The sequence below is a fragment of the Mesoplodon densirostris genome, chromosome 7, assembly GCF_025265405.1.
Source record: "Mesoplodon densirostris isolate mMesDen1 chromosome 7, mMesDen1 primary haplotype, whole genome shotgun sequence".
Classification (NCBI taxonomy): Eukaryota; Metazoa; Chordata; class Mammalia; order Artiodactyla; family Ziphiidae; genus Mesoplodon; species Mesoplodon densirostris.
In genome coordinates, this window is record NC_082667.1 from 6505260 (window position 1) to 6515808 (window position 10549).

The 10549-nt window shown below is 60.4% G+C and overlaps 1 protein-coding gene across 15 annotated transcripts in view; it reads left to right on the plus strand.

Moving 5' to 3' along the window:
• Positions 1 to 10549, plus strand: part of PC (pyruvate carboxylase) — a 103004-nt gene that overhangs the window by 80269 nt on the left and 12186 nt on the right. For all 15 annotated transcript variants that reach the window (XM_060103905.1, XM_060103904.1, XM_060103895.1 and 12 more), the window contains 8 exons: positions 93 to 277; positions 615 to 780; positions 875 to 1020; positions 1143 to 1260; positions 1550 to 1701; positions 3439 to 3557; positions 6123 to 6285; positions 8409 to 8591. In XM_060103905.1, coding sequence (XP_059959888.1) covers positions 93 to 277; positions 615 to 780; positions 875 to 1020; positions 1143 to 1260; positions 1550 to 1701; positions 3439 to 3557; positions 6123 to 6285; positions 8409 to 8591 — 1232 coding nt within the window. The remainder of the gene's footprint in view (positions 1 to 92; positions 278 to 614; positions 781 to 874; positions 1021 to 1142; positions 1261 to 1549; positions 1702 to 3438; positions 3558 to 6122; positions 6286 to 8408; positions 8592 to 10549) is intronic.

Below are 10549 nucleotides of genomic sequence, written 5' to 3' on the forward strand. Positions count from 1 at the left end.
CCAGCCCCTGCCCCAGCTCCCTGCCCCTTTTTCTGCGTCTCTTAGGACCCAGGGATCTAAATTCCCATCCTGTTGCCCACCCCCGGCCCCAGGCGAGATCGCCATCCGTGTGTTCCGGGCCTGCACGGAGCTGGGCATCCGCACCGTGGCTGTCTACTCGGAGCAGGACACTGGCCAGATGCACCGACAGAAAGCTGACGAAGCCTACCTCATCGGCCGCGGCCTCGCCCCGGTGCAGGCCTATCTGCACATCCCAGACATCATCAAGGTGGCCAAGGTGAGCGGGGCTGGGCTGGGATGGGATGGGAGCCTCTTGAGGGCCAGGCCTGGGTCCTGTGCCTGCCCCCCCAAAACTTGATGCTGCTGGCAGTGAGTCCCTGTGAAGGGATGAATGACTGAGTGAGTGAGCGAATGAATGAGTGAGTGAATGAGTGAGTGAGTGAAGGAATGAGTGAATGAGTGAGTGAAGGAATGAGTGAGTGAGTGAAGGAATGAGTGAGTGAGTGAATGGAGCAAGTGAGGGGGGGCAGCCGCGAGGGCTGCAGGGTTTGGGCGGGCCTGTGTGAAGGGCTTTGAGGCGAGCTCCACTCTTCTGACGCCACCACCCCCGCCAGGAAAACAACGTGGATGCTGTGCACCCTGGCTATGGGTTCCTGTCAGAGCGAGCAGACTTTGCCCAGGCCTGCCAGGATGCCGGGGTTCGGTTCATTGGGCCGAGCCCTGAGGTGGTCCGCAAGATGGGAGATAAGGTGGAGGCCCGGGCCATCGCCATCACTGCAGGTGAGGATGGGGGCCACGCAGCTCCTGAGGAGGGCTGTCCGGGGTCGGGGGCGCTGCTGGCGGGCTTCGGCCTGACCTGCCTGTCTCCCAACAGGTGTCCCCGTGGTCCCCGGCACAGACGCCCCCATCACTTCCCTGCACGAGGCTCACGATTTCTCCAACACCTATGGCTTCCCCATTATCTTCAAGGCCGCCTATGGGGGCGGGGGGCGCGGCATGAGGGTCGTGCAGAGCTACGAGGTGAGCAGACGCCGAGGGCTGGGAGACCACCTGCAGAGGGACTGGGGTGCTGGGAGCGGGCGGGGCCGTGCACAGCAGAGCTTGGGGCTCACTGTCTCCTTGGCCCTCGCCTGCCCTCCCAGGAGCTGGAGGAGAACTACACCCGGGCCTACTCGGAGGCTCTGGCCGCCTTCGGGAATGGGGCGCTCTTCGTGGAGAAGTTCATTGAGAAGCCGCGCCACATCGAGGTGCAGATCCTGGGTGAGTGGGGCGCATTCCCAGGGCCACAGCGCAAGGCAGCTGCCAAGGACCCGCTTCTTCTGGCCTGGGGAAAGCTGCAGGGGCTCTCCCTCAGGGAGACCCTCCCCAGGAAGGTGGGCTGTGAGGCCATGCTGGTCAGGCCCGAGGCCTCCGTTGTACCCGTTTCTGTCCTGGCCGAGACACCACTGGGAGCCGTGCCGAGCGACCACAGTGCTTGCACGGGGACCGTCAGCAGCTCAGGGGTGTCTGGGCCCCAGGAGGAGCTGAGCACAGTCTACCTCCACCCCAGGGGACCAGTACGGGAACATCCTGCACCTGTATGAGCGAGACTGCTCCATCCAGCGGCGGCACCAGAAGGTGGTCGAGATCGCCCCTGCTGCCCACCTGGACCCCCAGCTTCGGAGCCGGCTCACCAGTGACTCTGTCAAACTTGCAAAGCAGGTGAAGGGCAGGGGCTCTCAGGGACAGAGTTTGAAAGCCAAGGGCACGGGCTCCTCCCCATGTGGAGACAAGGAGCCCATTCCTGCAGGCTTGCTTTGAGCTCCTGCTGGCATAAGCCTCACGGCCGGCGGTTGCTGGGGTCCAGATGTGACCAGCTGCTGCAGAGCAGGGAGGCCCACGGTGACCAGCTCCGGGACGGGGGCAGGAGGACTGAGGGCTGATGCGGGGCCCTCGGGATCCTTGCTTTGCAGCCTCAGAGGCGCTGGGCCCAGAGGCCAAGCCTGGAGACCAGAAAGGCTGAGAGGAGGAGGGGAAGAGCCACTGGCCCCTTCTTAGTGCCCTCTGCACAGACTGAGTTTCTGCGCAGCACCAGCGAACCCCGGGAACAAAGGGAGTGAGAGTCAGTGGGATCTCTTAAGATTAAGGAACAGTATTCAGGCATCTCTTCCTCACTTCTTTTTTTTTGGCTGCACTTGGTCTTCATTGCTTCACGCGGGCTTTCTCTAGTTGTGGCTCGCAGGCTCTAGAGCGCAGGCTCAGTAGGTGTGGTTCACGGGCTTAGTTGCCCCGCGGCATGTGGGATCCTCCCGGACCAGGGCTGGAACCTGTGTCCCCTGCATTGGCAGGCGGATTCTTAACCATTGGGCCACCAGGGAAGCCCCTCACTTACTCTTAACTGTCCCCTACATCACATCTATTGCAACCCATTTGCTCCCCAGGTCCTCCTCCGCCTGTCTCTGCTCTGCAGGGATGTGGAGTGACTGCCCCCAGGCTGGCCCGGGAAAGTGCCTGCCACGCGTGACCAGGCTGCAGCAGGGACCCTGCTCTCTGTTCCGCTGGGGCCCTCCTGACCCCACCCCCACTCAGAGGCCAGGCATCCTACCCCCGCCTCTGCCTCCCCATCTCAGAGGCCCGAGTGGACATTTCTTCAGATCTGCTCTCCCCGGCTGCCAGGTGGGCCCCTGGGCCTTCTCTCCTTCCAGAGCCGAGCTCCCTCAGGCTCTCAGGCAGCCCGCACCCACGGACCACGGACGCTTCTGTAACCTTCCCCAAATGGAAAGCCAGCCACGGCTAACATGCGGCGTTGATTAGGGTCTGATGATAGTTGAGATTTTGGTTCCTTTATAAGAGGACTATTCCTGCCTTGAGTTTGGTCTTATTTATTGGCTTATGCTGTGTCTCCTTCCAGAACAGATTTGAGGGAGCTGAGTGAAGTCTAGTTTGTGGTTTTGGTAGGACCAGAAGTGAAGCTAGAATTAGGCTTGTATTTTGAGTTAGAGCCTCATCTGTTGGTTCCTCTCAAATGGCATCTCTTTGGGTAGTGGCCAGAAGTGATGATGGAGTAAAGTAGAGGGGAACCTTCTGAAGACCCTCTAAGAATAAGAAGGGTCCAGGAGAGGCCAGGGTATGCGCAGGTGGGCCTGTGCCCAAATGCTGAGGAGCTGCTGGGTAGAGGGCACAGTCTGGGCCAGACAGGAGCTTCTGCTCGCGTCTCACCCGGACAAGCTGTGTGCAGCCCTTAGAGGTTCCTGTGGAGGCCTGGGGTAAGATGTCCAGGCCGGGGCCCATTGTGGGTTTTGGGCTCTCGCCTCCCGGGGCAGGGCTGGTGGGCCGCCTGCCATCGGTGGGGGCGGGGTTTGCCGCCGTCTGTTCTATTATGGAACCAGCCCAGTGGATGAGCCTGCCTCCCCATCGGGCTCCCACCACTGTGCCCCTGCTGATGCGGCCACCCCACAGGTGGGCTACGAGAACGCGGGCACGGTGGAATTCCTGGTGGACAAGTACGGCAAGCACTACTTCATTGAGGTCAACTCGCGCCTGCAGGTGGAGCACACCGTCACCGAGGAGATCACCGAGTGAGCACGGGGTCGGCCCAGTGACGCAGGGGCAGCCTCCGTGACCAGCCCGCGGCTGCAAACGGCGGGGAGCAGTACTGGGAAGGGGCGTCTCCCCCATCTTGTGTGATATCCACATCAGGTGGTTCCTAGGGAGTGGGCAGCAGGAGCTCGGCTCACTGTCCACTGGTAGAGAATATTTAGGGATCCAGGTACTTACTTTTTATGAAAATTATTATTATAAAAGCATTACATGGTTATTGTAAGAATTAGTACAAAGAAGCAAATAAAAATGACTCAGAACCCCACCCCTCAGAAACGGGATGCTGAGGAGGTTCCCGGCAGGCTGTGCTGTGTGCTGCACATCATGACCTCGCTGGAAGAAGGTGCCAATCAACCCCATTTTTCAGATGACGAAACTGAGGCTCAGAGAGGTTAAGAGAGTTGCTCAAGGTCACACAGCTGGTCGTCTCCAGCCCTGTGCTGTGTCTCCTACGCCCACACTAAATCTTTTGGTTTCTTTCCATCTTTATTTACTACATAAGTAGTTTGACACAACTGAGATGTTTTGTATAGAACTTTTATTCTACATTTAAAATTTAATATTTGTCTAAGGCATTCCCATTCTTTCCAAATACTTTAAGTGGTTGCACACTATTCCATCTTCTGGGTATTTTATAACTTATCTACATATTCCTCTATTTTTAGACAATCAGATTGTTTGGCTTTTGTAGTTATTAAGGGTGCGTCAGTTAACATCTTTGGGCCTAAATCTTTGCCCACCTCTCTCAAGAGTTCTGAGGACAGACACCTTTAGTAGGATTACCTGAGCAATGGATAAGCAACATCTCACCTAAAGAGCCTTCGAGACCCCTTGTTCCAATTTGTTCTCCCACAAGCATTGCGTATAGACATTCCAAAAAAACCTGCCCATTTTATAAACAATTAATATGGCCTTTCATTGTTTCAAAATATATACATTGAGCCTTTCAAGTGTTACACCCTAGCTTTGGGCCAGTCCATCTCACCATGGAACTTCTTGGACAGTTCCTTCCCCGACCCCTGACCCCACCTGAGACTGAGGACGCTGCTGGGGCACCTGCCTTTGCCCGGCAGGTGCACGGAAGGCCTCAGAGTCCTTGCTCTCTCGAGGTAAAGGCTGAGTCGAGGCACATGCTCCGGCCTCACCCTCTGGCCCCGTGAGACTTTTCCCCATTGCGTTGCTGTAAAATTTTCTTCAATCTTGAGCCTGTTCTGAGCCTGTTCTGCTAAGGATGGGAGTCTTTGCTTGCTCGAGAGCAGAGGTTTTATGTCAGACAGACACAGACTGGGGTGCAGCTTCCTCCCAAGTCACTGGCTGCGTAGAGCTTGGGTGGGCTGCAGCCTCTCTGACCCTCGGGCTCCTCCTCTGATGGGAATCACAATGACTCAGCATTACTGTGGAGGTGAAGCTTGGAAAGAGCACAGCCATGGTCTGCGGTGTACAGACGCGGCGATGTGTGGTAATCCTCCTCACTGCTGTGGAGTGGTTTAGCGGGAAATACGAAAACACGGAGGAAGATCCGCCAGGGTAGTAGTTCCCAGGCTGTCCTTATCATAAGCCTCGGTGACAATAAATTTAAAACCTTGAGTTTTTGTTTGTTTGTTTTTTTAACAGGCTCTAGTGAAATATAACAGATTTGATGCTTCTGGTTTTTTTGTTTGTTTGTTTGTTGGGTTTTTTTTTTTTTTTTTTTTTTTGCGGTACGCGGGCCTCTCACTGTTGTGGCCTCTCCCGTTGCGGAGCACAGGCTCCGGATGCGCAGGCCCAGCGGCCATGGTTCATGGGCCTAGCCGCTCCGTGACATGTGGGATCTTCCCAGACCAGGGCACGAACCCGTGTCTCCTGCATCAGCAGGTGGACTCTCAACCACTGCGCCACCAGGGAAGCCCTGAGTCTTTTTTTTTTAACAGCTGTTCCACTTAGATTTGTTGCTGACCTTAGGAGCATGGCAGTCAGTGAGGGTGTGCTTAGAAAACCAGGCACATTTGGAGAGCTTTGTACTCTGAGATCTTCTCTGAAGGGTCTTTCTTGGGGACAAGCCCAGCTGCAACATAGGTCCTGGGAGGGTGGCATCCTGACCATGATGGTGCCCACCGGTGTGGACCCTCCAGTAGCTTCGGCCCCATCTCAGCAAGCCTGGCCTTCACTATAATCCTGTCATCTTGCAAACTGGCCCCCAGCCCCACCCAGCACACACCCTGTAGCACATACCGCTCTTAAGAATGAGGGTCTGAGCCTTCAGATCCGGGCTTGACCAAGGGAGGGTTTTGGGAGGCAGGAGGACAGAGACTCCAGGGAAGGAGTAGCGCAGAGCGTGGGGAGGAGTAGTTTGGGAGCAGGCGCGAGATCAGGCAGACGCTAATGTTTCAGCTGCCCCTCCGGCTGCCGCGTTCTCCTCATTCAGACCCTGCGGGTTCCCAGCCTGGTCTGGTTGGGAGGAGGCGGCCGAAGGGTCAGCCGGCAGGGGCGGCGGGGCCGGGGCTGCCCTCGCCCATCCCCTGCTTCACGCTCTCCCTCTCCTCTGCCTCTCCCCCATCCTGCAGTGTGGACCTGGTCCACGCCCAGATCCACGTGGCCGAGGGCCGGAGCCTGCCTGACCTTGGCCTGCGGCAAGAGAACATCCGCATCAACGGCTGTGCCATCCAGTGCCGGGTCACCACTGAGGACCCCTCGCGCAGCTTCCAGCCAGACACCGGCCGCATTGAGGTAGGGCCGCCTTCCCACTGAGCCCGCCACCAGTCTCGGCCTGCTTGCAGACACTTTTCCCGGGGGCACGAGGGAGGCTGTGGGCCCGGCAGTGAAGGAGGCCCCTGGCTTGAGCTGACTGGAAGCTGGCTGAGAGTACGTGGGAGCCAGGCACTGTCCAGGACTAAAGGGGAGAGCGCTCCTGGGGAGAGACTACCATGTGCACAGGCCGGAAAGGCCAGCGGAGGGGATCACGTGGAACAAGGAGCAGACCAGCTGGGTGCCAAGTGCAGGGTCCCTGGGAACGAAGCCCAGGCCCTTGGCTCGTGTCACAAGAACCCAAAGCTTCACTGCCCACCAAGCAGCGCTGCTGGCTTCTGTCCTGCCTTCAGTCTGAGGGAGACCCTGGGTGCAGCAAGGGATTGGGGCCCGTTATGTCTCAGTGGAGGGGACGGTCTGGGCCAAGAGACCCATCAGGGATGAATGAGGGAGTCGGGGAGATGGAGGGGGCCAGGGAGGAGACCGAGAGGCCGGCTCGGCCTGTCAGGGGCTGAGAGAGGGCCTGGGCGGGCTCCCCTGCCCCTCCCCTGGGCACTCCTCTCTCCCCTCCCCTCCCCTCCCCTCCCACCCCAGCCTCTGGGCCCGCTGCAGGCAGGAGCCCTCTGGCCTGCTGGGACTCCTGTTCCCTGGTCCTGTCTCATGCCATTAGCTAAGGATACCTCCAGTCCTGCACGTCAGCAGTGCTGTCAAAGGCTCTGCTGGTTTAGTGCTCCCCATCTGGCCCGAGCCTCTGAGGAAGCAGGATGCGTGCGGGAGTCCAGGGAGGAGGGCGAGGGGGATTTTGAGACAGACCCTGAGTTCCTGAGACAAGGGACGGGGGGTGGCCGGGGAGGGAAGGCGAGCTCTCTGGATTCTGAAAGCCACGCAGAGCGGCTCGGCTGGAGGCAGAGCTGCCGCTGGAGTTCTGTTCCTGGAAGAGGGTCCGAGTCCACAGGTGGGGGCCAGCCCCAAGGCCAGAGTGCTGTGTGCTGGGCGGCCCCGACTTCTCTGCCCTCGGCCGGGAAGGGGCAGCTCGGAGACGCAGGGCTGCCTTGCTGCACCTCCACCTCCGGGGCCTGGCTCCTCCGAGCCTGGTTTACCGCAGAATATTTTTAGCTGACAGTTCCTGCTCACAGCTGCGTGTTCACCCTTAAATATTTTATTGAGTTCCTTTTTATCGATCACGGGCCTGTGTCCCTTAGACGCGGAAATACGGTGCAGCGTGTGTCCCAAGCCCCCCGGCTGTCCCTCCCGCCCCGTCTCCCTGACCTGTGCCGCACACGACCCGGGTGTAGGCTCTCCCTCCCCCTCCACAGATGTTCACGCCCCAAGCCCCTGTCCCCGTGCCGTGGCCCCCCTCCCCGCATCGGACCATTTGGAGCCCCCGTGCGTCCCCATGAGCCGCCTCTCCGACCCCTCTCTCTCTGCTTCCCTTCCTGGGCCCGTGGGCTCCTGGGTGTCTCCCTGCACCTGGCCTGCCTCCCTGTCCCTAGTATTAATCATCCGCTCACTGGCTCCTCCCATTTGATAGGAAGGGAAGGTGGGGGGGGGGGCGCCGAGGCCTTTCCTGTCACCTCGTATGTTAAACGCCCCCTGGCCTGCCCCCACTTGCCTTGCTCTTGGCCTGCAGCATCCTTGTCACCCGTGTGTGCTTCCTCAGTTGTTTGTCTGCCCCCTGCGAGCAGGGGACTCTGTTTTAGCTGCTCTGTCCCCACTACCTGGCACGAGGTGGGCACACGTGCTGTGGAATGAATGAGTGAACAAATGAACAAACCTGAAAAGCAAGAGGGTTGGTCAGGCGGGCAGGGTGGCGGGCAGTTGGATCTGGCCGGCTTGCCCTGGTCCCTCCGTGCCCTGCAGGCTCCGCATCAGCCCTGAGTGCTAGGCGCCAAGCCCTGGGGCTGGCGGGGCATGCCCTCCCCATCCCTTGTCCTGCCCCCTTTCTCCTCTTGGGGAGGAGCGAGCGGTGACTGTGGCCCTTCCTCCACACGGTGGGGTGCCCCTGAGTTTGCTGGCAGAAAGTAAGAACTTCACAAGCCAGAGTTGGGGTTCACCTGTGCACGGCCCTCAGCACCCTGCCGGCCCACGCTGGCCTCTCCCCGCAGGTGTTCCGGAGCGGGGAGGGCATGGGCATCCGCCTGGACAACGCCTCTGCCTTCCAAGGCGCCGTCATCTCCCCCCACTACGACTCCCTGCTGGTCAAAGTCATCGCCCACGGCAAGGACCACCCCACAGCCGCCACGAAGATGAGCAGAGCCCTTGCCGAGTTCAGAGTCCGAGGCGTAAAGGTGAGAGTCTGCAGGCCCGAGATGCCCATTGGCCTCTCGGTCAGGCCCTGTCACCTGTGTATAGCTGGAGATGGAATCACAGCCACACACTGTCTTGTCCCTGAGGCCAGCGCTGCTCGAGTAGCTGCGGGCAGTCCCTGGGCAGACACTGCCGCCAGACGCTCTGCAAGGCAGGAGGGCCAGCAGGACGGGGCTCTGCCCCTCGGGGATCACGCTGCCCAGCCCCCTATGGAGGGTGGCGGCCCGGCAGACCCACTCCTCCTCCTCATCTGAGAGTCCCGGGGGATGCTCTACCCGTGCTGAGGACACCGTCCTCCCCTGCCCACTGCACACGGGGAGCTGGGTGGCTGACGGCCCCTCCGCACCGCCCTCTCCTTCTCGGCTGCTCCAGCCCTGCTGCGTCCAGGCTCGGCGCTGGGTCTGGGGCGCGTGGGCAGCACTGTCCTCTCTCAGCCCCACGTCATTCCCCTCACCTGTTGACGTGCTCCACGGTGTCTGGCAGGTGCTCCGAGGGTGCAGAAGCGTTTTGAAAAAGCACGTGGGAGGGAGGAGCCTGTGGGGCTCGGCCCACCTCCCGGGGTCCGTGCTACGGGGCCTCCGCACTTCCGTGAGGTGCCTTAGGGCTCCCGGCCGGGGGGCCATTTCCTGCACACGTGTCGTGACACTGTGTGCTCCACCCGCTTCTCGCTGCGGGGGCTTGGTTTCCCACCACGGCGTCCCAGGGCTGCTTCCGGTGGGGGTGGCCGGTGTGCAGGGGGCCTGGCCACCCCACCCCTTGCCTGCCTGCTTCTGTTGCTCTGTGTTGTCCTGTTGGTGACCCTGGCTGGCCCCTGCCGTGGTTGTGCCCCTGGGCCATAGGACCCTCCACCTGTCCTGCGGGCTGGAGGGCTCCTGAGCACCCACTGCCTTAGAGCTGGAAGGTGGAGAAGGGAGACCAGGGCCATGGGGGCCGTGGAGGGGCTGAGGAAGGCGGGAGGCTGACAGCAGGCTGGGGCACGAGCATCCTGCCCAAATGTGCTCCTGGACCAGGCCACTGGCCCTGCCAACGCTGCGCCGCAGCCCTGCAGGCTGCCTGCCCTCCCCCGCTTCCCCTGTGCCTTTTCCACCCTCTCTCCGCGGCCCCTTGCAGGACTCACGCTCTCCTGCTCTTCTCTGTTGAAGACCTTGTTTCATTTTATTTAAACCAGGATCTCTCTTGGGCCACATCCAGGTATGTGTTCCGGGGCTGGGCGGACAGGCTCACGTGTGTGTCGATGCCATGCACACGTACAAGTGTGTGAGCTTGGTCTGCCACACGTGTACGCACGCACTTTATCGCGCCAACTCCCACTGGGCTGGCATCAGAGCCACAGTGGGCCCCCTTAGGCAGAAAGGGCCACACACCCCTCAGCACAGGTGTAGCACTGCGGACCTGGGGTGCCACGCCCACCCTCCGCAGCGGGATCCGGGCACCTGCATGTCCTCGAAGCACTGGGTGCACGGGCCGCGCCACACGTGCCTGGAAGTGTGTTTGGAGCACTGATTCCTCCCAGCTGACGCCCAGGAGCAGTGGTTGTTTGAAGGCTGGAGGAGGCCTGTCTGGGCCAGAGGCTGGCGGGGACCTGGGCCTGGAGGAGGCAGGGCAGGGCACGCCGCCCCGTGACTGTGGCTCCTTGAGGTGGGGACTAGAGTAGTGGCCGTGTGGGCGTGGTCCCCCTTGGTGTCTGCCCCTGGGTGTCCAACAAGAGCAAAGCCACGAGGGGCGTCAGTGGAGCGGTGGAGAGCCAGGATCTTGCTCAGGGCCTGCATCCTTGACAGGAATCTTCTAGGGGGGTTCCAGACTGAGAGCAGGGCAACGGGATTCCAAGTCCCTTTCCAGTCCCTTTGGGATGACATTTTATACATCCAGAAGGTGCCCTGGCTGACAGTGAATAGGTTGTCACCCACGGGAGCCAATGGGGACTTCCTTACTGAGTTGC